The sequence below is a fragment of the Tenrec ecaudatus genome, chromosome 2 (genome assembly GCF_050624435.1).
Source record: "Tenrec ecaudatus isolate mTenEca1 chromosome 2, mTenEca1.hap1, whole genome shotgun sequence".
Classification (NCBI taxonomy): domain Eukaryota; kingdom Metazoa; phylum Chordata; class Mammalia; order Afrosoricida; family Tenrecidae; genus Tenrec; species Tenrec ecaudatus.
The window spans coordinates 33455919-33483746 of NC_134531.1; the positions used below are offsets into that span (position 1 = coordinate 33455919).

The 27828-nt window shown below is 42.7% G+C and overlaps 1 protein-coding gene across 3 annotated transcripts in view; it reads right to left on the reverse strand.

Moving 5' to 3' along the window:
- The window catches only part of AGXT2 (alanine--glyoxylate aminotransferase 2), a 53734-nt gene that overhangs the window by 22536 nt on the left and 3370 nt on the right, over nucleotides 1–27828 (reverse strand). For 2 of the 3 annotated variants that reach the window (XM_075543000.1, XM_075543002.1), the window contains exons 3-8: nucleotides 21825–21948; nucleotides 19557–19651; nucleotides 17563–17656; nucleotides 16816–16909; nucleotides 6036–6136; nucleotides 4888–4980 (exon numbers count right to left, since the gene is read on the reverse strand). In XM_075543000.1, coding sequence (XP_075399115.1) covers nucleotides 4888–4980; nucleotides 6036–6136; nucleotides 16816–16909; nucleotides 17563–17656; nucleotides 19557–19651; nucleotides 21825–21948 — 601 coding nt within the window. The remainder of the gene's footprint in view (nucleotides 1–4887; nucleotides 4981–6035; nucleotides 6137–16815; nucleotides 16910–17562; nucleotides 17657–19556; nucleotides 19652–21824; nucleotides 21949–27828) is intronic. The other variant, XM_075543001.1, reaches the window with a different exon arrangement.

Here is a 27828-nt window from a genome sequence, read left to right on the forward strand (position 1 = left end):
AATGGATGTATCTGGGGATGACAAGGCAAATTCTCACAAGGATTCTAACTCAGAATGAACTGGCTTGAAAGATTGCTTTTAGCACAGGCTCAGGCGCCTGGGTGTCATAGTGGTTATACATTGGACTGCTAATCACAAGGTCAGCAGTTCGGACTCAGCAGCTGTTCCTTGGGAGCCAGAGGGGCTTTCTACTTCCAAGAATCGTCAGTCTTGGAAACCCACAGGGGCAGTTCTACCCTGTCCTGTTGTGTCTCTACAAGTTGGCATCGACTCGATGGCAGCGAGGTTGTGTGTTTTGTTGAGGGATCACTCCTGCTAATGCTGATAAATCCCAATGTCTTCAGAGGTGAGAGGAGCGGGGCCTACAATTCTGGATGGGAATGGGGACCACAATAGCTGGGCTGTGCTGGCTCTTCCAACAAGCAGCCAGTCTCCGACGGCAAGCATGATCCATGCGGGACTGCTTCCATCCCCACCCTCTCTCCTGCCCTTGGACTTTGTTTTGGGCACTTGCCGACCTGTTGGTCTCCTCCGGTTGATTGCTCAGAAGGGCACATTCCTCCTTGCTCATGTCACGGCTTACTTGATGTGGGACGGAGATGTGAGCTCGGGGGGGCGAGTGCCGTTCCAGGTTTGCAAGGCGTCTAAAGGGTTATAGTCTTAGGGGATCTACCAGCTCCTATCAGACCTTTAAGGCCGGCCTGTTAAATGATTTTGTTTCACATCTTTCTCCCACTCTGGGACCTTTTATCATGATCCCAATCATTCCCGAGCAGCAGCTTGGTAAGGTGGTTAGAAGTGTAGGCTTGGGAGTCTGGTTTGGTTCCCGACTGTGTCCCTACACACTGCATGACCTTGATAGGTGACTTAATCAGCTTGGACTTAAATTCCCTTATCGGCCAAAGGAAGTAATAACAGAGCATCCTTTGTGGAACTGTTACAGGCATTATCAGTGTGAATAGTGCACGGTACACAATGAGTCTCAGAAAGTTCAAGCTAGTCAGTAGGCCAGTCCTTCTCAAACTCACCTTGCAGCAGGTGGTTTCAATTTGTGGGCCAGGAGGGTGTTCTTGGCTGTAATATTTCAGGATTCAGATGTTGCTGTCGAGTTGGTTCCAACTCTTGGCGACCCTTTGACATCAGAATGAAAGATTGTCCCATCCTGCAGCAGAATCACAATGTTTTTATATGTGAGTCCATTGTTGCAGCCACTGCGCCAAGCGATCTTGGAGGGCTTTACTCTTTTTGGCTGCCCCTCTACTTTACCAACCATGATGTCCTTTTACAGGGACTGGTCTCTCCTGACTACATGTTTAAAGTACATGAGACCAAGGCTCACAGTTGTTGCCTTTAAGGAGCATCCTGGCTGTTCTTTACCAAAGCAAATTTGTTGGTTCTTTTGGCAGTCCATGGTACTTTCAATATTCTTTGCCAGCACCATAATTCAAACACACAGATTCTTCTTCAGTCTTGCATATTCAATGCCCAACTTTCATAGGCGTATGAGGCTATTGAAAATACCATGTCTTGGGTCATGAGCACCTTAGTGCCCAAAGTAACATCCTTGGTTTTCAATACTTTAAAGAGGTCTTGTGCAGCACATTTGCCCAGTGAAATGCATCAGCTGATCTTTTGACTGCGCTTTCATGAGCATTGATTGTGAATACAAGCAAGAAGAAATCCTACATCAATCTTTTCTCTGTTTATCATGATGGTACCTTCTGGCCCAGATGTGAGGACTTTGGTCTTCTTTACATTGAGTTGTTATCCATACTGAAAGCCACAGTCCTGGATGTACATCAGCAGGCACTTCAAGTCCTATTCACTTTCAGCAGGCAGGGTTGTACATCTGCATATTATAGGATGTTAATAAGCTTCCTCCAATCATGATATTGGATTCTTCTTCATATAGAGCAGCTTACTTGATATCCAGATTGAATAAGGATGGTGAGAGGATACAACCCTGACGCACACCTTTGCTAATTTTAAACCATGAGGTATTTCCTTGTTCTGTTTGCACAACTGTTCCTTAATCCATGTATAGGTCCTGCATGAGCACAATGGAGTCTTCTGGAATTTCTGTTCTTCTCAAGGCTTCCTATAGTTTGCTGTGACCCACACATTGCATAGTAAATAAAACACAGGGGAACATATTTTTTATATTCTCGGCTCAGCCAAGATCCACCTGACATTAGCAATGATATCCCCTGTTCCATGCCCCTGCGTTGTACTATTGGACTAGAGAAACAAATTCATAGACACTCATATGTGTATAAGAAAGAGCTTTATATACAAGAGTCATTGTATTTTAAGAAAACATCCCAGCCCAGTTCAGATCAAATCCATAAGTCTGATATTAGCCCATATGCCCGATGCCAGTCTATAAATTCCTCTTCAGACTCACACACTACATGCAATGATGCTGAATGCAGGGAGATCACGGGCCAGTGGGTGGGAAGTCTTGTGGATCCAGTGGTGGTAGAAGCATATCAGCTCTGGCAGGGGTCTTCACGTGGCTCTTCCAGCTCCAGGGCTCTGACTCCATCATCTTGGCTCCATGTGTCTTGTCAGAAGGAAAGTGAAGCAGAGTGCTGGTCTGACCTCTAGTGAGCTATTTATCTCCTTTGCGCCTCTGAATGAGGCCATCAATCTTGACCTGATTGACAGGCTAGACTCCACCCCTTCACAAGTTGACAGATTATGTACCCGCCACAGGAAGCATCAAAAGAATATGGAAAGAACACACAGTCCCTGTGCCCAAAAGAAAAGCCCTGATGGCATAGTGGTCACTCTTTGGGCTCCTAACGGTAAGGTCATCAGTTCAAAACCAACAGCTGTGCCATGGGGACAAAAGGGGGCTTTCTACTCCTGAATGTGGTTACAGTCTCAGAATTTCTACTTCTGTATGTGGTTACAGTCTCAGAAACCCACAGGGGCAGTTCTAACCTGTGCTACAGGATCTCTGGAAGTCAGAATCTACTCGATGGCACTGGGTTTGGTTTCGGTTGTTGGTATCAAAAAGAACTAGTGGACATTCCACCATTTCAAGAGGTAGCATATGATGAAGAACCAATGGTGCCGAATGAAGATGTCTAAGTTGCACTGAAGGCATTAGTCAAAGACGGGCTCCAGGAATTGATGGAATACCAATGGAAATACTTCAACAAGCTGATGAAGCACTGGAAGCACTCACTTATCTATGTTAAGACATTTGGAAGACAGCTATTTGGCCAACTGACAGGAAGAGATCCATATGTGTACCCATTGCAAAGAAAGGTGAAATTTTGCTGAAGATCATCTGACAACACATGCAGCCATACATTGACAGAGAGTTGCCAGAGGTTCAGGCTGGATTCAGAAGAGGATGTAGAACAAAGAGCACTTTGGCTGTACTTCCAATCCGTTTGTCCTCTTGGCAGTCCATGGTATTTTCATGATTCTTCATCAGCCCCGTAATTCAAAAGCATTGATTTTTCTTTGGTCTTCCTTATTCAATGTCCAGTTTTTCACATGCATATGAGGTGATGAACATAGAGTGAGATTTCCTATGTATTTAAAATATGTTATTTGCAGGCAAGTTTGGTCAGCAAGGTTAGGTGAATGCTTCCAGGTTAGGGAGTACTATTTTGGTAAAAATTAAGACGCAGACTCTCATAACCAGTTACGAGAGTAAGTTTCCTATTTGCTTTGTAAGTTCCCTGAAGCAATTTCCAAAGAGGACTTTTAAAGATATTCTGACGACTATGTCTGTGAGTAAACTATTTGATAGACATCAATTTGAATGTTTAGATCTGTTGTATTTGTTAAGTCAACCCACAGATTACTTAGCCAATCAGTCCATTGGACAAAACATCAATAACTTAGAGAAATACCATAGACTTCCCACATTAGAGGCTTTCTAGGCATCTAATGCTTTCTAGGGCAGAGAAGAACTGCCCTAACGGGTTTCTAGGTCTATAAACCTTTATAGACCACCCTGTGGGAAACAGAAAGATTTCTCCCAAGCCCTCTCCCCCAAATATGTGTTAGACTTAGGACACTGCTTGCAGCTAATGGTAAATGATTGTCAAGTTGCCTCCCTGAAGGCAGTCAGTTGCCAGACTACTGTCTGGTCCCACCACAGGTAGGCCCCCCGCTCCCTGCTGTTAAGGACAATGGGCTACTTCTCCCTAAAGGCTTATTATGGACTATTAGCTTGGTTCCTGAAGGTCAGGTTTACACCCTACTGATAATAGTTTCTATGGTGGGCCAGAGAACAGGTCAAACTGGCTCAGTGACATCCAATGTTAGGCTGCTATCCTGAATCTAGGATCCACCCATCTTGTCACATATGTACCCCTATTACCTCCCCTTCTTATTACGCGGATACCCCTAAATCATCCCCATCCCATTATTGTGTTACCTATAGCACAACCCTTTCCTGTGATGTATGTCTTCACCTGTAATTAGGGGGCTTGCATATCCCCAGAGAATATAAAAGTCTTGGTTAGCAATAAAGATCTCTCTCTCTCTCCACATGGACCACCAAGTGAGGCTGAGGTGAGCATGCTACTATGGAATGTGTCTGACTCCATTATTGCAATCTCTCTTCCATCTCTTATGTTCATCTCTTACTCTCTCTCTCTCTCTCTCTATATATATATACATATATATATACACACACTGTACAATTGCACCTACCGAACCCGAGATGATGTGTGTTAGGGCAGGTAGCCTGACACCGCCCCATCCTGAAGAGCAGCTGGTGGATTGGAACCATCAGCCTTCCAGTCACCAACCCAATGTTTGACTTACTGTGGCACTAGGGATCCTCACATGGGATCCAGAGGAGGCATTTAAGAAGTTTATTTCTGTGACTTGCACCTAAATACGTTGGCTGCCACTTACTTCATCTGCAATGCACACTCCTCCCCTCTCTCGCACCAGCTGGAAGGCTTCCTTCAGAAACCCCCTCGGGTACTGCACAACTCCATTCACGCCCTGCAAAAGACCAAGAAGACCTATAACCACCGGCCCAGTTCCTGAAAAACGTTGAAAAGCTTCAAAGCAAAACTAAACCTAAAAAGGATAGATCATTATGTTCATTGGCATTAGGAGTAATAGCAACTTTAAAAGCAGTCTGCAAAATTATTTCTATTTTGGGCAAAAAAGAAGGGTAGGTACTTAAATGTTACTTCTTTTGGAAAACAAACAAACAAACAAACCCCCAAATCATGCAAATTGTCATGTTGTCATGCTTTTCTGAGATGAGAAGAAACCAGATGGAGAAGACTTGTTAAGGATAAAGAAAGGCTTCCTCAACAATGTGAGGATTCCTAAACCAAAATCACACCTATTGCCAACTTGGCAATTCCCACTTACAAACTCCTAAACTCACCACGATGCAGTCGATTCGGATTCATAGCAACCTTAGAGGCTAGGGTAGACCTGCCTCTATGGTTTCCAAGATTGTAACTCTGTACAGGCATAGAAAGCCTCATCGTTCTCCCTCGGAGCTGTTGGTAGTTTCAAACTGCCAACCTTTCAGTTAGCAGTCCAATGTGGAACCCCTATGTCATTAACTTAAAGGGATTGTCTAGACTATGGACTCAATAGGGTTTCTAAGTTGGTAAATCTTTACAATAGCAGACAGCTTTCTTACTGCAGAGTAGCTGGGGGTTTAAACCATCAACTCTGTGGCTAGCAATGCAGTGCTTGGCCCACTAAGCCTCCAGGGTTCCTGTGTGTATATTAGGTGAGCATTAGGGTTAGTCCACTACATGTTGCTGCAGTTCCTTTTTCTGGAGAAATTCAATAGTTTCATCTATCTGCTCAGTTTAAGGTTGGAGGAGATGGTCGTTAAATATATTTAAAGAAAATTGAATAAATGCTAGCAAGGGAAACTCCCTTTTCAGGGAAAGGAAGTCAATGAATTGAATTTGATGAGCAACATAGCAATGGGCACTTAATGATTGGAACGATGTAGATTGTTTGATTGAAGATGCCTTGATAATTGGAAAATTCCGCTGAACTAGGCATAAAGTTGAAACACTCACTTGAATCGGCTCAGCAAAAAACCCAGCAATTGACTTGGCGACAGTGGTGTTTAGAGTTTCTTTGAACTGTTCAACATACTGGTCTTCAGCTTGGCAGCAATCTAGAAACAGGAAAACAAAATAAACAAACAAGGAACCCCCGGTGTTTGAAGATGTGAGCGTGTCATCCAAGAGAATGGGGGAAAACAAAGACAAAAACCAAGGTGAATGAATTGATTAACCTCCTCAGTATATAGTACAGCAAGATATAAAACCCCCAAACTCACTGAAATCGAGTCCATTCCAACTGATAGTAGCCGACCTCTGTGGGTTTCTAAGAGTCTAACTCTGTATGGAAGTAGAAAGCCTCATCTTTCTCCCTAGTCGTGGCTGGTGGGCTCTAACTATTGACCTTGCTGTTAGCAGCCTAACTGGTAGTCACTATGCCACCAAGGCTCCTTATAAAGATAGAGATTTCTGCTTAAAATGATTTGTACTTTGGCTCAATGAAAGCGGTGAAGATAGTCATTCAGGCATTAACAACACTCGTTAATTATTTCCATCTCGGGGAAAAATGCCCCAACGTATCATTTGGCCTGACATAGATAGCTAAGAATGCCTGTATTCTCAATGAGTCCATTTCTTTCTACTGTAATTGGAATTTGGATTTAATATCTTAAAAATAACCTTATTTTACTTTTTATCATCACTTAACATAATGTTTAATTTATAATGACAAGGCACCTCAGTCTTGAAAGTTAGTAAATATGTTTATAAGACAATTAGATTTCAGTCTAAAGAAGAATGTTCTAGAGTTTTGTTAGGGTCTTTTTGGGGAAGACACCCTAATGAAACTAATATTGAGACACCTGAGTGAAACTAACTATTGAGAGGACAGTCTGTAGTCTCCTCTGATTGTAGAGACATGTTTAAACATGATTTGTTTGGAATAAAGCCATGCGTGTAAGAACTGACTTCCTAGTAGCAATGCTTTTTCACTTACCTCATATTCTTTATACAAACCTACTGTGCCATTCTTTACAGTGCCCATCCTTTGTCCATATGTTTAAGTTTATATTTGATTTTCTTTAAAAATGTTTATTTTATAATTTGTTTGATACATGTTTATTTTATAATTTGTCTGATAATTCCAATACTCGAAATCATCCTCGGTCTGTTTTCATTCAATGTATATTTGTTATTTTTGACTGTGGATGTTTATCTTCCTTGGGATTTTGTTTATCAGAATTCATTGAGGTCCAGAATGAGGATTCCTTTAGAGAACACTGAATTTGCAACTTCTAGGCATAGAGGCCATGACCAGCCTTAGATTTTTCTAAATTATCAGCTTAAGGTGGTGAGAATTCAGAATGCTAAGCCTCAAGGTGGCCAGCCTGTAGTTCAAGTTGTCAGTGATGATCCCCCCACAAGCTTTCCCCCACTCAGACCAGCACTTTGCAGACCACTCAATGGAGGCGTTGGTGCTGGTAGTATATTTATTTCTAGTTGACTCATGAGTGAGGGTGTGGCCACTTTGGGGCCCTTTATGGAGGTGGTTGTTGTGAGGTGCCATTGAGTTGGTTCCAATTTACAGCCACCCGATGCGCAACCAAACGCGACACTGCCCAGTCCTGTACCATCCTGAGGATGGTCATGTTTTCAGTCCAGTGTTGCCGTCGCTGTGTCAGACTCTTTGAGGCTATTCCTCTGTGCTGCTCTGTCACCCATTGTGTCTCTTTCCTGGGACTGGTCTCTCCTGATAATGTCCATCCTCGATTCTATGGAGCCTTCTGGCTGCACTTCTTTCAAGACAGCTCTGTTTGCTCTGCTGGTAGTCCAGGGTGTTTTCGATATGCTTTACCCACACCCAATTCAAATTCATCCATTCTTCTCTTGTTTTCTTCACTTGAGGGGGAGGGTTTCCAATTAGATCACCTTTGTTAGCTTGGGCCCTGGACATTTTAAAAAAATCATTTTATTGGAGGCTCATACAACTCTGATCACAATCCACCCATCCATCCATGTGTCAAGCATATTTGCACATTTGTTGCCCTCATCATTCTCAAAACATTTGCTTTCTACTTGAGCCCTTGATATCAGCTCCTCATTTTCCCTCCCTCCCTTTCTACTCCCCCCTCCCTCATGAACCCTTGATAATTTATAAATTATTATTTTTTGTCATCTCTTACACTGTCTGATATCTCTCTTCACCTACTTTTCTGTTGTCCATCCCCCAAGGAGGAGGTTATATGTAGATCCATGTAATTGGCTCCTCTTTTCTACCACACCTTCCCTCCACCCTCCTGGTATCGCCACTCTCACCACTGGTCCTGAAGGGCTCTTCTGTCTTGGATTCCCTGTGTTTCCAGTTCCTATCTGCACAAGTGTACATCCTCTGGTCTAGCTGGATTTTTAAGGTAGAATTGGGATCATCATAGTGGGGGGAGTGGGGGAGGAAGCATTTAAGAACTAGAGGAAAGTTGTATGTTTCATCTTTGCTACACTGCATCCTGACTAGCTTGTCTCCTCCCTGAGATCTTTCTGTAAGGGATGTCCAGTTGCCTACAGAGGGGATGTCCAGTTGCCTACAGATGGGTTTTGGGTCCCCAATCTGCACCCCTGTACATTCACAATGATATGATTTTTTGTTCTTTGATGTCTGGTACCTGATCCCTTCGACACCTCGTGCTCACACAGGCTGGTGTGCTTCTTCCATGTGGGCTTTGTTGCTTCTCAGCTAGATGACCGTGTGTTTACCTTCAAGCCTTTAAGACCCCAGATGCCATATCTGTTGATAGCCAGACACGATCAGCTTTCTTCACCACATTTGCTTATGCACCCATTTGTCTTCAGCAATAGTGTTGGGAAGGTAAGCATCATGGAATGCCTGGACATTTTTATATGCATCCTGCATTCCAGAGATCTAAAAAGAATTAAATTCAAGGTCACCAGAGCCTCAAGGTCATCCATAAAGAATGAAGTTTAAGATCACCAGACTACTTGCAGTAGTCTGTCAACTTCTTTGTGTTCCTGAAAGTTCTTACTCTCTGATATTAGTGCTTTAAAGAGGATGCTTTTCATGCTTTATCTAGGATCTTTATTTGTATGCAATTAGAGACTACCTAGTCTGTCATACTACTACTGTCCATCCCATTCAAATGTCTCAATACTATGAACCATATTTCCATTGCAACATGCTTAGAGATGCTACAAACATTCTGCCTGTGGTGATGGAATCTTCACTGCTGTAAGCATCACTAGAGAGAACAACAGAAGCGAAATCTGTGGGTGGGAAAAGGCAAGAAAAATAAGACAAGTTCTCATGAGGATTGTCCAAGCTCCAGAAGCCTATTATTAAAATTAAGAACCAGGCAAAGCAGGAGAGAGGACTCCTTCTCAGAAAAATCAAAGTTCCAGGTCAACTGCATTCATAAAGGGCTGAACCTTTTCAATTTTCTCATGCCCCTGCAATTTGGTTTTAAACATCACTATTCCCTCTCCGGAAGTGTACAGTTCAGCCTGTGTGCACAGGCAGCAGAAGGCCTGTGTGAAGAGAGGACCCAGCATCACCAACAGTGAGAACAGTTACCACTCGCCGTTCTTAAGGACACAGTTGTCTCCTGAAGCTGCAGATAAAAGACAGAACCCTTCAGTAAATGTCAACAAAAGCGAAGCAGAAGTATACTAGCTTTTCATTAAAAATGGGAATAACACCACCTGGCCGCAGATATCTTTACAGGTAACATGCGATATTTGAGATAGTTCATGGAGCCTATGAAGACAATGGCAGGACTGGGAAGGTTAAGTCATGGCAGGGGTAATAAATTCAGAAGGCACATATTGTAGTATCAGTCATGCTGTGTTCATGGGCACCACAGAGTAAACAAATAAGCTTATGTTTCCAGAGAATGAAATTCCGTTTTTAACCCCTCCCCCAGTTTCCCCAAATTCCTTACTTCTGTGAAGCGAGAACAGCCCAGGAATACCCCAAAGGGAGAATGACACTTAGCAGCCCATTTGTAACTAGAGAAATCAAAAAATGGAAGACAATTAACCCCAGTGGCTTCAACTTGAACAAACCAAGCTGAGAGGTGTGCCTTGAACTTGCCGGCCTTTCATTATTTTCCACCCGTCATCCACAAGTTCAACGAGGAGAGGGGTCCTGCACGGCAGTCAGCTTTTTACTTCATTTCATATTCACTTCTTTGACACATTGTGTCCGTTCAGGTCAGGTTGCCCCTAGACAGAGATTTCGCATTTACTGCCTCTATGTTACCATGGTAACATCAAGGGGGTGGAGAGTGGATGCCCTGCTGTATGCCATCCAAGCAACAGAATGGAAGAACTTTTGTTTTTTCTGTGGCACAGAGTTAGGCAGAGAGAGAATCAAATAAAGAAATTTTTTTTTTTTTAGTACAAGGAAACTTGTCTTCCAGAAGACCAGTGACACGACCACGGCACTGTAGGATGATAGAGACGGATTTCATTGTGGTTCAGATCTGAACTTTAGAACCTGAAAGGCACAACTGACGTGAAAGTCCTGGAGTGCGGAGTGTGAGAAGATACTAAAATGGGACAAAGCTCTATGACATTGTTAGTTGCCGTTGCCTTGGCTCAGAGTAGAACATTGTCTTGTCCTGCACCAGCTTCCTGATTGTTGGTGCACTCAAGCTTATTGCTGCGCTGCTTGTGTCTTTGGAGAGACTTCCAAGTCAGGAGCTTGTATTCCAGCTCTGTATTCTGTATTGGACCAATTATCCTTTGGTGATCTTCTTCCGCTAATTTTGGAAAGTAGGTAGCGAGAGCTTTGCTAGTCTGCCTTTCAGGTCTGTACTAATCTGGAAGCTCCACAGAAACCTCTCATGGTTCCTGATACATGAGATACTGGTGGTATAGTTTCCAGGATCATGGTATCATGCAAGCCATCACAGTATGCCAAACTGACAGACAGGTGGTAGGACACCTGCATTAGGTTCACAAAAAGACCACTCACCTATGCTGGGAATTATAGTGTTTCCTAAGTGAAAAAAAAAACAAACCTACAAGATCTTTCCTGTATGTACCCAGTGAGCCAACCCTAAGATAAATTGTCCACATATTTTCCCTGTTGGGATGCATTTGTAAATATATATGATATACTTGTTTTACAAGAAAGAACAAACACTTCCTAGTTCAAAAAGCAAGAGCGAACGCTGATATTCTTAGTGAATTCCAATTTTATTTTAAGATATGAGATCAGTCTGGTCTCTCAAAGATAAGAATATGAGTTAAGAAAACTATCCAGAGAAGCAGAAATGTCTATCTTGTCACTACCGTTTAATTTCCAAATGCCACTACAGAAATGACCATGGATTTCTGGTATTTTCAAGTTGGCTTAAGGTAGAGAAGGTCTCATGAAAAGAACATTTCCCGAGTACTGTTGTTATTATTGTTAGGTGTTATCAAGTTGTTGTTCACTTACAGTGACTCGATGCACACTGCCCTGTCCCGCATCATGCTTAGAGTCACCGCTAGGCTTGAGTCCACTGTTGCAACCATGATGTTAATCTCTTTGTTGAAGTTCTACCTCGTCTTGTCCACTGCCCGCTGCTTTACCAAGCATGACATCCTTCTCAAGGGACTGATCCCCACTAATGTCTGTTCGAAGCGTGTTAGATGAAGCCTCTCATGCTCCAGGATTCTTAGGAGTATTCTGGCTATAGTTCTTCCAAGATGCATTCATTTGTATTTCTGGAATTTCATGGTGTATGTAATATTCTTCACCACTGCCACAATTCAAAAGTATCAATGCCTCTTCAGTCTTCTTTATTTTTTGTTCAGCATGGGAGGCAATTGAAAATATGTTGAAACATAACGGGTCAGGCATACCTAAGTCTTCGAAGTGACAGCTTTGCTTATTAACACTTTAAAGAGGTCCATTGCAGCACAATTACCATTAACACTTTAAAGAGGTCCATTGCGGCACAATCGTTTGATTTCCTTACGGGTGTGTTGTCAAGTTGGCTGCTAGCCTCAGGATTGGTGGTTTCAACCCACTAGCTTCTCTGTGGGAGAAAGAAGCCATCGCGCCCATAACGATGTATGGCCTTGGAAATGACTCAATGGCGGTGGGCTTCTCTGTGTTTGTTTTATTACTTCCATGTGTGTTGATTATGGATCCATGTAAACGGAAATTCCTGACAGCTTCAGCCTTGTCTCTGTTCATCTTGATGTTGCTGATGGATCCACTTGTGAGGATTTTGGTTTTCATGATGTTGAAGCATCATCTCCAATAACGGTTATCCTCTTTGATCTCCATCAGTAAGTTCAAGTCATCTTTGTTTGCAGCAAGCAAGGTTGTGTTCCCTGGAGCGTGGGCACCAGTGTGTACTGTAAGGAGGCCTGTTTAGACACTCGTTTGCTGACCTAAAAGTTAGTGGTTCAAACTCATCCAGTGGAAGAAAGATCTGGCGATCTGTTTCTCTAAAGATTCCAGCCTAGAAAATATGACGGGCAAGTCTACTCTGTCACAGGGAGTAGCTATGAATTGAAAATCAACCTGACTGCACATAACAACAACAACACTGTGTACTAAGCTCTGTTCCAGTGGCTTTCTAGTCCTACCAGGTCTTTGAAAGTGCATTGACCCGATTCTGGTTTTTCATGCCCTGGAGATATGATATGCATGATACATGTATGTGACACCTATGATATATGGCACTTCCTGTCTTTTCACTCCAACGATATTCATCTTCATTGGATTGCCAAGTGTTCCCGCCTCACAGGAGAGATATATTTCTAAGTTTGATGACATTTTTTCCTCACGTGCTATTTAGAAAATAATTAGCATAGCATGTTCTGTATATTATCTGCATGATTCCATGAAAAGACAAGGTGTATGTTCTCTATCCCTTGGTCTCATAAGGTCCTGTCACCCGTGGGTGGGGAGGGTCTGGCTCTCTCCAGTTTACAAAGGAGAAAAACGAAGGCAACGGGGGAGTGTTGGCTCCCAGATGGACAGGGCGGCGAGGGGCACCGGCTCAGTTGTTTGCTTAGGTGTCAGGGATTGTGGCCAGTGGACTAGGACATGTTTTCAAGCTTGGGTTCCTCCAGACGGCCCATCCATGGGAAGGAGGGTGATCCTAGGTATTGGGGGCACTGGCTTTGGAGTCAGAAGACCTGGGATCCAAACCTGGTTCTCCCATCTCTGGGGTGTAGACCACAGCACACTCATCTTTAAAAGGGAGTGTTTCAATTATGATTTTAAATGTACTGCATGTGGTCAACACGGAGTTCTGTGGTCTGGTAGCAGAGTGGCTGCTCCTTTTGTCTTCTGAGGTTGGCAGTTGGAAACCATCAGGTGCTCTACAAGAGAAAGAAAGCTTTCTACTTCCACAGAGAGTTTCAGTCTCAGCAACCGACAGGGACAGTTTTAGCTGCCCTGTCCTCTAGGGTCACTATGAGTGGGAAGCAACTTGATGGCAGGGGGTTTCTGTTGTCACCATAACATGTTGTCCTGTTCCCATGCCAACCTTTCATCTTACTTCTCTTTTGCCTCCATCCTATTTGTGTTTTAAGATGACCATGACTTTTCTTCCTTTGAAGGCTGATGTTGAAGAGGGCCACTTTGCATTCTTCACGTCTACTCGGTGACTCACACTTTCCAGTTAGGATGGTTGGTCTGACTCTAGTTCTTTCCTTCAGAATAACTTCAGGCGGATATTCAAGAGGCGATGGCCCAAACGAGGACGGACTTGGTGACTAGCAAATGACAGATTCGGTTTCCGTACTTCTTTTCCTTCGTGTTAAGAATAAGTAAAGAATCCAAGCAAAAAGGAACGGTGATAAACAGAAATTTTGCTTGTGATAATGCTTTTAAAACTTTTTCAAGAGACATCAGCAGCCTTGAGGAAAAGCCTTTTTTTGGTTTTGTTTTGTTTTGGACAGATGATCTCGTGTTACCTGGCATCCTGGGTCCCTGGAGAATCTCTTGACTTGAGTTTTGAGATTCCTAAAATTACTCCTTCAGGAGAGAGAGTGGAACGCATCCTGGTCCACCAAGCCCCAAGGATGATATTCCTGCTCAGAGCAGCCAGCGCACAGAGAGGACCATTGGGCCGCCCCCACCACAAGACATGACGTCCCTTACTCTCCCTTAGCACTTTGAGGGACAACACTGGAGACCCAGTGTAGGATGTGTGCCTGATCTGACCCCACCACACCGGGCCAAAATACTAAGGGTGTGCAACAGAGCAGCAAGGGGAGCAAAGCACTGAAGTCCCCGGGGAATACCAAAAATAGACTTTGGGGCATGGCAGTCCATCAGACTCGACCAGAAAACACTCCTAAAGTCAACAAACAACCTGAAACTATTTATAGGCTTTTTCTTTTTTTCAGTCTTTGATTTTTGTTTTTGTTGTTTTGTTTTGCTCTGTCTTGTTTTTGTGCTTATTATTGTCTCTGCATGTCTATCTAGATAAGGGGGGTAAATAATATGGAGGAGAAAACAACAGGACCAAAGGTTACAGGGAAACATGGGTGATAGGGAGGCAGGGAAAAGGAAGTGGGCGTTAGCAAACCCAGGACAAGGGAAAAACAAATGATCTAAAATTGGTAGTGAGGAAGGTGTAGGATGACTGCAGGGTCTGATCAAGGCAATGTAACTGAGAAGAATTACTGAAACCTGAATGAAGGCCAAACATGATAGTGGGACAAGAGGCAAGTAAAAGGAAATACAGGAAAGAATTATGAGGCAAAGAGCATTTATAGAGGTCTAAATACAGGCATGTGCATATGTAAATATATTTATATGATGATGGCAAAATAGATCTGTGTGCGTATATTTATATGTTAAGTATTAAGGTAGTAGATGGACATTGGACTTCTACTCCATGCAAGAACACTTTGATCTAATAATCTGGTATTCTGTGATGCTCAGCTTCCCAACACAATTACTAAAGACAAATAGGTGTATAAGCAAATGTAGTGAAGAAAGCTGATGGTGCCCGGCTATTAAAGATATAGCATCTGGTGTTTTAAAGGCTTGAAGATAAACAAGCAGCCATCTAGCTCAGAATCAACAAAGTCCACATGGAAGAAGCACACCAGCCTGTGTGATCATGAGGTGTTGATGAGATCAAGTATTAGGCATCAAAGACAGAACAAAAAATCATATCAATGTGAGTGAGGGGGAGTGCAGATGGAGACCCAAAGCCCATCTGTTAACAATTGGACATCCCCTTACAGAAGGGTCACAGGGAAGAGATGAGCCAGTCAGGTGCAGTATAGCACTGATGAAACATACAATTTTCCTCTAGTTCTTTAATGCTTCCTCTCCTCCACTATCATGATCCCATTTCTATCTTGCAAATCTGGCTAGACCGGAGCCTATACATGGGTATAGATAAGAGTTGGAAACACAGGGAATCCAGGACAGATAAACCCCTCAGGACCATCATAGCAAAACCAGGAGGGTAAGGTGGGGGGGGGGGAGAAAGGGGTAACTGATCACAATGATCTACCTATAACTCCTTCCCAGGGGGACGGACAACAGAAATGTGGGTGAAGGGAGACATGAGGGAAAAAATATAAATTATCAAAGGTTCATGAGGGAGGTAGGGTAGAAGAGGGAGGGAAAAAAGTGAGGAGCTGATACCAAGGGCTCATGTAGAAAGCAAATGTTTTGAGAATGATGATGGAAACAATGGTACCAATGTGTTTGACACAATGGATGGATGTATGGATTGTAATAAGAGCTGTATGAGTCTGCAATAAAATGATTTTTAAAAAAAAATGTACTCATTCCTCTCTCATGTTTTTCCACTGGGAATTGGTAAATAAATAAAAAAACTCATTTTCCTTTAATCCTATAATGCCGAGTGCAACGTTTTCATAACATTCAATTCAATGTATACATTAATATATATATATTGATAGCTATGAAAGTAAAGAATAAAATAAAAAATTTTTCCTGAAATTAAAAATTCAGGTGCTATAGGGTTAAAACCAATGCCAAATCTATTGTTAATATAAAACAAACAAACAAAACCCACTGCCATTGAGCCATTTCCTACTCACAGAGACCCCATTGGACAGGGAAGAATGACCCCTGTGGGTTTCTGGGACTGCAACTCTTTATAGGAGTAGAAAGCCTTGTCTTTCTCCCTTGGAGCATTTGGTGGTTTCAAACTGCCTGTCCTGTGCAGTTTGCAGCCCAACACAACCACTATTTCATCAGGACTCCATGGATAGTGCTAATCAGGCACAGGATTGAAGACTACCCTTGATTTACTATCAAGGTGGTTCAAATACCAAGTGATAGTCTCTACTTAGTTTGCTTCAAAAAACAATTATAGACACCCAAAGTTTCTCTTTATTGTTGTTCTTCATTACTTAGTTTGAAACACAACCATACAGATGCTGATGGAAAAGTGCTTCAAGTTGCCACTGAGTTGACTTCAACTCATGGGGACCCCATGTATGCATGTCACAGGAGGTTTTCAGGGACTGGTCTTTTGGAAGGAGATCACAGCATTTCTTCAAGGAGCCTCTGGTGACCTTGAACCTCCAATATTTCCATTAGCAGTGGACTACATCAATTGCATCTACTACCCAGCACCTCTTGGTAAAGTCAGTTGGTGTGAGAAATATTATTTCGTTGAGGGGTTACTCTCTAGTCTTATTTTCTTTAGCTTTTCCATTTCCTGATTTTCCAAAGGTGGTTGTTCCCTGTGTCAGAGTTCTGTCCTTCTCCATATCCCTTGCCCGCCCCCCCCCCTCGCTCCCACCTTCCTTTGGTCCCTCCCTCACTGCCCAGTTGGACCTGGTGCGCAGCTGCATTTCCTGATTGTCTGCACAGGAGAATCTCGACAGTGGCTTCCTCCCCAGGGACCACGAAAAATATCTGGGCACATGGTCTGCAAATGACAAAAGAGTTTGGCGAGACAGGAACATGGGCTGCCCAAGTTGGGCAGCACGTGGTACCAATCAAAGCAAGCGGCCATCTTAATTGGATATCGAGATTCCCCGCCCCGACCCGCTCCCAGTCCTTCCCCACTTAGGAAGAAAACCTACCAGTCAGCTCTGAAGAGCTATGTTCCCCCCTCTCAGAAATCAGACATGTGACCACTCTATAAAGGAAAATGTTTTCCATATCAGCCTTGCTCAGTGGTTTAGCGGGTAAGGCTGCCGAAAGAATATGAATAATGAGGTGCCTGATTTTGATGTCGGAAAGGTGAGCAAAAGTGAGAACCGAGGGTGGGTGTGGTGATGCCCCTCTAGAAATTGCATGCATTCGAGGTCTCAAGAACTAATCTCGATGCTGTTCTTTCCAGTTTGCCTGATGTAATTGAAAAGGGAAACACGGTTTTAACATGTTATCATTAACGATCATTCAGATTCTGAAGTCCTTTTTAAGAAATCGTCCTTCAATTCAATTGCATCAAATGGAGGCCCTGATTAACAGCAGGATTCATATTAATGTGCAATTCAAATGCCAGGAAATTCTGATGAACTATTCCACAGACCCAGTAGGTTTGAGATTAATAAGACACAAAATCCCCAAACTCACTGCATGGCAACCCACTCCACCAGGGAGTTCCATCTTGAAGGGGCCGACGTTTGTCAGTCCCAGTGTGTAAGGACTACATCCGTGGTAGGCTCCTCTGCAGAGAGAAAACCAGAGTGGTTGAGGTGAGTTCACTTTCTTTCATCAAGGTCTTCTGAAAAACTGAGGGGTGCAAAAGAGAAAACACAGGAAGGCCAGGGACAGGAAACGTGGAAGGACTAATATCAACTCCAATGATGTTTTGGAAATTATCACCCCTATTGCTGGCGAATTTACATATGTACCTTTTTACAGGTGGCAGAGATTTGAAACACCGTCAGAAATTGTGGGGAAATTCTGGCTTGAGGGCAGACTTTCGTACTCAAAAGTAATGAGACTAATCTGTTAGCAAACATCAGAAATAATGTTTTTGGTGACTGTTATTTTTCAAAATGAAAACCCCTGAGCGGTACACAGAGTTAATGTGCTAACCTAGTGACTGGGGGTTTGAAAGCACTCCCAGATGCTTTGGGAGACCCAGGAAAATACTTTAGAAAGTCCCAGCCATCAAAAATTCTTTGGAAGCTACTTCAACTCAGACACTCTTAGCGTCATTGTGAGCTGGCCTCGCCTGGGATTCTTCATTAGGAAGCCAGGGATTTGTTCCCCTCCTGCATCTGTTGGTGAATATCTCTGGGGCTTCTTCCATAAATCTCTTGTAAACCACCATATGAGGCACAGAAGAAAGGGGGTTGAATTCTCAAACTTGAAACTGTCATAATGTAGTACAAAGTGTCCGATTCCAATGAGTTTTAGCAGTTTTCTAGATCAGGTTCACCCATGACAGTAAGAATCTAGGACTAATGGGGACACTTGAAAGAATGTCGTCTATCTTAAAAGATGATACATAAGCATTCTCATGGCTTAACAATGATCGATCCTCATCAAGAACACACATCTTCTGGAATTTTATTTAGGCAAAACATTCTTCCAAATTCTTTATTGCTGCACTTCCTTAATAGCAGTTGTTTCTGTAGTGTGTAATAACTGCATGTGCGCTTTTAAAATCGTTTTCTTAGGGGCTCATACAACTCTTATCACAATCCATACATACATCAATTGTGTAAAGTACATTTGTACATTCATTGCCCTCATCATTCTCAAAACATTTGCTCTCCACCTAAGCCCCTGGCATCAGTTTGCATGTGCATTTTATATGGAATTTTGTGTTTTATGTAATTTGGTGAGGTTGAAATCAACCTTCCTTTGAATTTAGACAGACATTATGGCCCAGCAAGGCAAAAAAAAGAGACAATTCATTCTTTCCTTCAACCTTTTATTATAACTAATTCCTGTCTTTTACGTAAACCTTATAAGCATCTGTTTAAATTCTCTGTATAAAGTTATCCAAAGAAGGCAACTCAGAGCAAAATTCTTAGTGTCCTATTATTTTTCATGCTCATATGCCCATCAGGGTTTTCATTGATCTATTACATTATTGATTCTCAGAACTCACCCAGAAGCAGAAATGTGCAGGTTCAACAAGCAGCCTCTGACTGTACAGAGGGTAAATGATGAAACAATGAATGGCCCACTGGCACTAGGAGCACATGATTCATCAGCAGAGACTAAACTGGGCCTGGGGCTAGAACCTACAACCCTATGTTTCCCTGGGCATTGATTGAGAAGCCAGTCAGTACGCAGTGTAGCCAATACTGCATCTTCACAGTAAAATACCAACAACTAAAAAACCTGCCATGTGATATTTTTGTCAATTCAATAGGCAGATCCATGACTTCACGAGGACTCCAGTCTGTTGATGATCCCAGTTAGGGACCCTAGGTTGGATTAGACCAATTTGGATTGAGTTGTCCTGTTATAAGACTAATTTGATAGCTCCTGTCTTAATACCTAAAATTGAAAAAATTCTTCTGGAAATTTTGGCCATATTTGAATGACAGTTAGTACTATGATTAAGTCAATACTGCTATTGTTGGATTTTTCCCAGGTGTGCTTACCTGAATGAAATGATGTCTAAATTATTTGAATGCGCTCTGGCCATCAACATGGCCAGGTCATTGGCTTCTGAGCCACTGTTGGTCAAGAAAATGACCTGGAAGGGAAAGAGAGACACGTTACTTTGTCATTCCTTGTCTTAAAACACAACAAATAAAAAATTACTACAGGTCAGTGTCTCAATTCCTGATTATTAAGTGGAGTTCTCCTCACACCAGCTGGGGCAACCTAGTCGTCTGGTCTTGGGTTACTTAGAAGCTGCTAAGTGCTATAGATTCCAAAATAGCTAAAAGATTGTTACAGCTATGAGAGATTCCGGGAGTTCACTGGTCTTATGTGATATTCTGCTTGCTGTTAGGAACCAGAAGACTCTCTGAGGGACACAGAGTGGTTTGGTACTGAATGGATTTGAGAGCCAGTTCTTTTGACTAAACCTAAAGCTGACACTTGACTCTAAAAGCTTAGAACTGGGCTTCAAATTTCCCCCAACACAGCAAGACCAGAATGGACCAGATCTGTAGAATATGGGTGAACCAAAACAATAACCAGATGAGGAAAAACTGCAGGTTGATATATTGCTCCAAACGTCATCTCCCTCTTAGAAAACAAGGGCAGCAAGTGTGTTGACCAGCAACCACATCTTTTTACTGGCAGCGTTGGAAACAGCGGGGCCCTGCTCAAAGATGGTGATGGTCCACACTACGTTGAATGGTGTCACTCTCCACAGTCATGGCCAGAACCCATTCTCCTACCTCAGCTTCCTGAAAGGGCTCACGAAGCCTATTCTGGGTCTCTCATTCCAGGACATTGACCCATAATTTTTTCCCAGTCTGGTTATCATCCCACTAATTAAAACAATTAGGGCTCGTCCAGTTTCACAGCACTGGGCATGCCTGGGCTGATGTGAAGCTGTTTGAGGCCTGTTTAAAACAGAGGATGCTCGATGGTCCTGCAGCTTCAGACGATACCCCTGACTGGTTGTCCTGTGTGTGTGGAAATAAGGAAGTACAGAAGAATTTCAGCCTAGCCCGCTCAAAGAAACGGGGAGAACTGAAGGGACTGGGTGTTCCAGGTTCTGGGACTGAGTTGTAGGTGTGGGCTTACACGTTTACTGACTTCGTTGCTACAGCTCTCCTATAGATAACTGTGGGTTGAACTTGGGTCACAGCAATTACAAGTTGGTTTTAACCAACTAACCAGCCAAACAGCCAACCAATCAACCAACCAACCAACCAACCAGCCAGCCAGCCAGCCAGCCAGCCAGCCAGCCGACCGACCGACTGACCAACCAGCCAACCAACCAATTGTCATCTGGTTCTTTCTGACTCATGGAGCCCTCAAGTGTGTCAGCGTGGAGCTGTGTTCCACAGGGTTTTCAGTGGCTACTTTCTCAGAAGTGGATCATCAGGCCTCTCTTCCAGGATGCCTCCGGGAGAACTTGAACCTCCCATCTTTCAATGAGGAGCAAATGGGTCAGATACTTGCACCATGTAGGGCAGTGGTGCTCAATCTGCCTAATGCCGTGTCCCTTTAATACAGTTCCTAATGTTGTGGTGACCCCCAACCATAAAACTATTTTTGTTGCTACTTCATAACTGTAATTTTGCTACTGTTATGAATCAGGCAACCCCTGAGAAAGGGTCATTTGACTCCCAAAGGGGTCGCAACCCACAGGTTGAGAACTATTGACCTAGGAGATCCTTCTTCATCTTATTTTAGTACTAAAATCATGATAGCTAACACCTTGTACAGAACACTGGTTTAAGTTCTTGATATGCATGAACTCATTTATTATCTTAAAGTAAAATTTGAACAAGATTTTAACATCTGAATCCAGGCTCAACACAGTCCTTTCAGGGGCACAAAAATATCTCATTCTTTAAAAATATCTATGTGCACCCAACCAAATGAACTGGATGAGTTATTAATTTTAAATAAAATGGCCCCATCCTTTGTAAAAGAAAAATGCAATGCCTTTACAGAAGGGCTGTAGGGCAGAGATGGAAAACTCTTGGGGAATGTAGAGCAGACACTCAAGAAGGCTGAATTTTCTGGAAAGTGCAAAGAAAGTGAGAGTGGCTTAGACCGAGGTTCAGAGAAGATGCATGTTAACATTGGTCTCGTTGTTCACACATTCTTTTCTTTCACTTGAGTGCTTTCAGATATGGATATTGGCCCAACAATCCATTATTAGACCAGATAACCTGATTGTGTTCCCTTGCCACCTGGGATCATGAGACTACTGTTCCTTTGAGCTGGGAATAGCATACCTTAAGAGGCTCAGGAAGAAGTGCAGAGAGCTTCTCTGCATATTCGTGCATCGGGGGATGAAAGAAGACAGAACTGGTGTGCCACAAGCGGCCAAGCTGTTTTTGGGCTACTGCGTTGACCTTTCTGGAGTAACAAGAGAGCAGAGTTAGCAACACTGCCAACAGACACATCCTTTACTAATAAAAACACTGGCTCTTGAAGCAAAAGCAGAGCAAAATGAAACAAAACAAAATAAAACTGAACACACTGAATCGATTATGATTCATGGAGACTATGCATTATAGCAAAGGTAGTTTACCCAATAAAAAAATTAAGCATGGGCTTAATTTACTAATCTATGGTGAACAGTTTCACATGGGTTATGAAGCGTAGGCTTACTTGTGTTTATTTCCTAATCAGATGTGGAATTATTTAGTTAAGATTAGTAAATTAGCACAAGTAAACTCATTCTTACCTTGCTTATTGGGTAATCTGTCCTTGTCAGGAATTGACAAGAAGCTCTAAGAAGACCCAGAAACTTGGAACTTGCCTGCTTCTACAATGGTGTGAGCCTTTTATTTTATATATTTTTCTTTATCTATATGAGGGGGTGCCCAAAATAAACTGGAAAAAAGATTTGCTCAGTGGAGCTCTCATAGTATGCATTTCCCCCGCTAGGTGAGAATCAAGCAACTTGCTCTGAGTTCGTGCACCCTGTGGCATCTCCTGGGAAGGTTCTCTCTGCTCACAGTGAATTTTTCATAAAAGCAGTTTCTCTTACAACTTGGTTTTTTAAAAAAATTCATTTTATTGGGGGCTCATACAACTCTTATCACAATCCATACATATGTCAATTGTGTCAAGCACATTTTTACATTCATTACCCTCATCATTATAAAAATATTTGCTCTCCACTTAAGCCCTTGATATCAGCTCCTCATTTTTTTCTCTCTCTCCCTACTCCCCCCCTCTCATGAACCCTTGATAATTTATAAATTATTATTTCATCATGTCTTACACTGTCCAATGTCTCCCTTCACCCACTTTTCTTTTGCCCATCCCCTAGAGAGGAAGTTATATGTAGATCCTTATAATCGGTTCCCCCTTTCCACCCCACCTTCCCTCCACCCTCCGGTATTGCCACTCTTACCACTGGTCCTGAAGGGATCATCTGCCCTGGATTCCCTGTGTTTCCAGTTCCTATCTGTAACAGTGTACATCCTCTCTTCTAGCCAGATTTGTAAGGTAGAATTGGGATCATTATAGTGGGGGGAGGAAGTATTTAAGAATTAGAGGAAAGTTGTATGTTTCATTGTTGCTACACGGCACCCTAACTGGCTTGTTTCCTCCCAGCAACCCTTCTGTATAGGGGTATTCTTTAACCTACAGATGGGCTTTGGGTCTCCACTCCGCACTCCCCCTCCTTTACAATGATATGATTTTTTGTTCTTTGATGCCTGATACCTGATCCCTTCGACACTCGTGGTTACACAGGTGGTGTGCTTCTTCCATGTGGGTTTTGTTGCTTCTGAGCTACATGGCTGCTTGTTGACCTGCATATCTTTAAGACCACAGATGCTATATCTTTTGATAGCTGAGCACCATCAGCTTTCTTCACCACATTTGCTCAGGCAATCGTGTCGGGAAGGTCACACCTTGTTTTTTTTTTTGATGACCGATTTAAAAGAACAGAATAGGGCTGTGAAATTTTGTTTACTGCTCATGAAACATGCTACAGAAACTGCTGTTATGTCGAACACAGCTTACAAGGAAAGCGCTATGGGAAAACTCAGTGTATGAGTAGTTTTCTCGTTTCAAAAAAGGTTCTGGATGTCCACCGATTTCCTAAAATGGACAAAAAGGTTGACAAAAGTTACGCACTTGTGCTTGAAAACTGACAGACCATTGAAGAAATGGGTAAGTTATCTGGACTATCTTGGAGCTCAGTTAAGCAAATTTTAATGGAAGATTTGGGAATGAGAAGGCACAAAATTTGTGCCTCAGGTTCTGACTGGCCAGCAAGAAGAGCATCAACTGGAAACATGCTGTGCTTTGAAAGAACAGCCGTGAAGTGACCCAGACTTTTTCCAAGGTCACTACTGCAACAGGACATGGTGCAAACATCAATCAAGTCAGTGGAAGACACCATTATCACCTTGCCCCCCAAAGCTCGTCAAGTGAAATCAAAGATCAAGATGATGTTCATTGTTTTTTATATGATAGGGATAGTGCATTTGGAGTTCATTCCATCAAGTCAAGCTTTCTATTTAGAGGTTCTGAAAAGAATGTTTAACAGTGTGTGACAAAAAAGGCCTGATCTGTGCAAAAGGTGGACTGGTTTTGCCACCATGACAACGCACCTGCTCACACAGCATCTCAGTGTGCCAGCATACCTCTCTTGCCCACGCACCTTCCTCATCTGACCTCGCTCCAGGTGACTTCTTTTTGTTTCCGCTAATGCAGAGGGACGTGAAAGGACAGTGATTTGACGAAGTAGAAGAGGCGAAGAAAAAAATGAGGGAGGTGCTGTCCAATCAGATGAGTTTGAAAAATGTTTCTAAGAATGTAATCACAGATTTGACAAATGTATTAAGTGGAGAGTACTTTGAAGGTGATAAGGTTTTTTTGTAAAAAATATTTAAATACGAGCTTTAGAAAAAGAGATTCCAGTTATTTTTGGGTACCCGCTTGTACACACACACACACAGCCCCCCCCCACACATATACTCTTAAATTGTTGGTTTTGCTAGAGCACTCAGTGGAAGACAGGAGGATAATGAGTCCTAAGATTGGAAGGCAATGTTTCAGGGCCCTGGCTCAAGTCTAGAGGTCACATGAGAGATGACAAACCAGATGTAGGAATGAGATCCGGTAAAAATCCAGAAACTTTGCCAAATGTCCTCATATAGTGGCCACATCCCCAAGGAAACTCCCTTCCAACTGATTGGTTGTTCGTAGCAGATCTCATCGTGGAAATGAATACCTTATGTCAGATCTCATCAGGGCAGATGACTACATCATTACGTAAGCGCCAAACTATGATGTAACTTCCAAACCACTGAGAATCATGGTTCAGCCAAGTTGATATACAATTTTAACTACCACAGTTAGAGATTTGGGGGAATAAATTCCTTGCCCTGAAGGAACTTTAGATTTAAATCTCTTCTATCTATAAGTTTTCTGATTAACTTCTCTTTGAGCTATTTGGAAAATAGAGATAACTGGATGTAAGCTTTCCATTTCATTCTTAGGATCATAGATCCATTCATTAACATGTATGCACAACCAATAGTTTTTGCTTCAAAGGAGATTCATGTATCGTGGCTAAGTAGTTAGTAATGACAAATATTTCATAATTATGAAACCACATTCTTTAAAGAATCAGATCAATTTTCAAGATCAGAAGTTCATTTTCAGGTATAATAAGAAACAAGGGTAGATAGGGATGTGGCTCACCACTTATTTGTCAGTTTGTCATACTGTGGTGGCATGGTCATTAAATTTTATGTCAACTTGATGGTACCTGTGTGGAGGTGGGCATGAAGCTTAACCTGTCCATCAAGAGGGAGAGAGACTGGGAGCAGCTTCTCTCGCTGCCCCTTCTATTCCTCCTTGCTGGGATACTGTGTCTGGCTCTTGGGACGGCTCCAAGTGCATCACCCAGACCTGAGAGCCAACCTGGAAGCTGTCAGCTCCTGACACATCTCTACTGAATTTTTCGTTTTATAAAATAATCCTTTTATTAGGGGTTCATACAACTCTTATCACAATCCATACATACATCAATGTGTCAAGCACATTTGTACATATGTTGCCATCATCATTCTCAAAACACCTGCTTTCTACTTGAGCCCTTGACTGTTGATCCACAGGACTCTGCACCCTCCAGTCTCCTTGTATTTTTGACATCATTGGCCTGCAGTTATGTTAGTCTGAAGAGGGCCCTTGCTAGCATTGGACTTACGGATTTGAGTTGGACTGGCCTAGGATGTCTTCTTGATATAAAATTTTTCTTTATATGCGGATGAGTGCCACGGGTTTTGTCTTCCTAGACAACCCAGCCTAACACAGGTGGCTTGTATGTTGCTGGGATGTTAGAAGCTATGCCACCAATATTTCAAATACCAGCAGGGTCACCCAGGTGGACAAGTTTCAATGAAGCCTTCAGACTAAGATAGTCTAGGAAGAAAGACCTGGTTATTTGCTTCCAAAAATTAGCCTATGAAAGCCCGAGTCAAATGTGTCAATGATCATGGGGATAGTGCAGGACTGAGGAATGTTTCTTTGTGCTGGACATGGAGTGATCATGAGTTGGAGCCAACTCGATGGCTATAAACAAGGCTGCTAAAATTGTAGCACTTAAGTGACTGGAATGGGTCGATGGAAAACAATAAAGGAGGAAGGGTGTGTGGCTATAACAGTTGAGAATTAAGAAAAATATCAAGACATCCAGAATTAGGAGGTGCGTTAGTCCAGGTAGATTAGAGAAATAAATCCAGAGACAGTCATATATATGTAAGAGAGGGCTTTATATCAAAGAGTAATGGTATATTAAGGAAACATCCAGCTCAGTCCAGATCAAGTCCATAAGTCTGATATTAGCCCATATGTCCAATACCAATCTATAAATTCCTCTTGAGACTCATGCAATGATACTGAATATAGGAAGATCACAGGCCACTGGGTGGAAAGCCTTGTGGATCCAGTGGTGGTGGAAGCATCACAGCGCTGGTGTGGGTCACCATGTGGCTCCTCCAGCTCCAGGGCTCTGGCCCCATCAGTGTAGTTCCATGTGGCTTGTCACAAGGAATGTCTCCCAGGGAGAGTGCATATCTGGCCTCCAGTGAGCTATTTATCTCCATAGTGCTTCCAAACGAAGCCATCAAGCTGCAACCTGATTGACAGGCTAAACTCCACCTCTTCACTCTTAATAGTCTCAAGTGACACCAGATTATGCAATTACCACAGGAGGTCAGAGGAACAAGCAGAAAGGTCAGATGGAAATCAGGATAAGTGTAAGGTTTTTCAAAAGTCAGTAAAGAGGGACATATATCAACCATAGATATATGAATGGAATGTTGAACTTGCACTTCATTGTAGCCCTGATCTAAGAACAATTAGTTCTTGTGGCATGGCCCTACTCAATACCTGTGCTCAAGAAGAGATCCCTGAAGATATGAGTGTCATAGCAAAGTGTGATGAAGAAATCAGATGGTACCTGCTTACCAGCAAGAATAGCATCTGGGATCCTGAAGGCTGTCTTAAAACAAGTATCCATTCCAGTGAGGCATCAGCTAAGTCCACGTGGAAGAAGCACACACCAACCTGTGTGATCTGAGGGTTGTAACTAATAAAATCCAGACTGGAAAAGGAACAGTATCCGAGCTTAACTTCCAAGCACCCAGTGTGCAGAAAGCCGTGGGTGACAGCAAAGGCTCAAAGCCCATTTGAAGGGTCCCTACTTGGAGGAAACCTCTGCTGAATCCCCTCTGACTTTGGACCAGGGATGTGAATAGCCTCACTATCAAACAGCGTACTGGAATGTGGACTAATGCAGATGTCGTTATGCTAGAATTTAATACCTTATCGTTTGTTCTCTCTTATGATCCACTTGAAATTATTTTAAGTTTTTATTATTTTCTGTTATCATTTCAACTGAGGTTTTATTTTGCTACTGTTATTGGTTTTTTTTTCCTTCTTTTTTGGGGGGAGTGTGTTTTTCTCTATATGAAATCTGGGATAGATATATCTACAGAGATGGTATCTGGATTAGCAATTTCTTGGGGGAGGTGGGGCGGGGTGGGGGTGGAGAACTAATAATAATGAGTCCCAGGAATAAGAAAATGTTTAAAAATCAATTATAGTGATGATTGTGCAACTCTTTTCAATACGTTTAAACGATTGAGTGGCACAATACGTTTCAGTCCATCCCACTAAGAGTCTTCCATTTCTTCACTGATCTGCTTTACCTGCTGACAGCTGCTTGGAGCGGAGACGCTTCCTGCCCCTCCTGCTTCTGCAAAG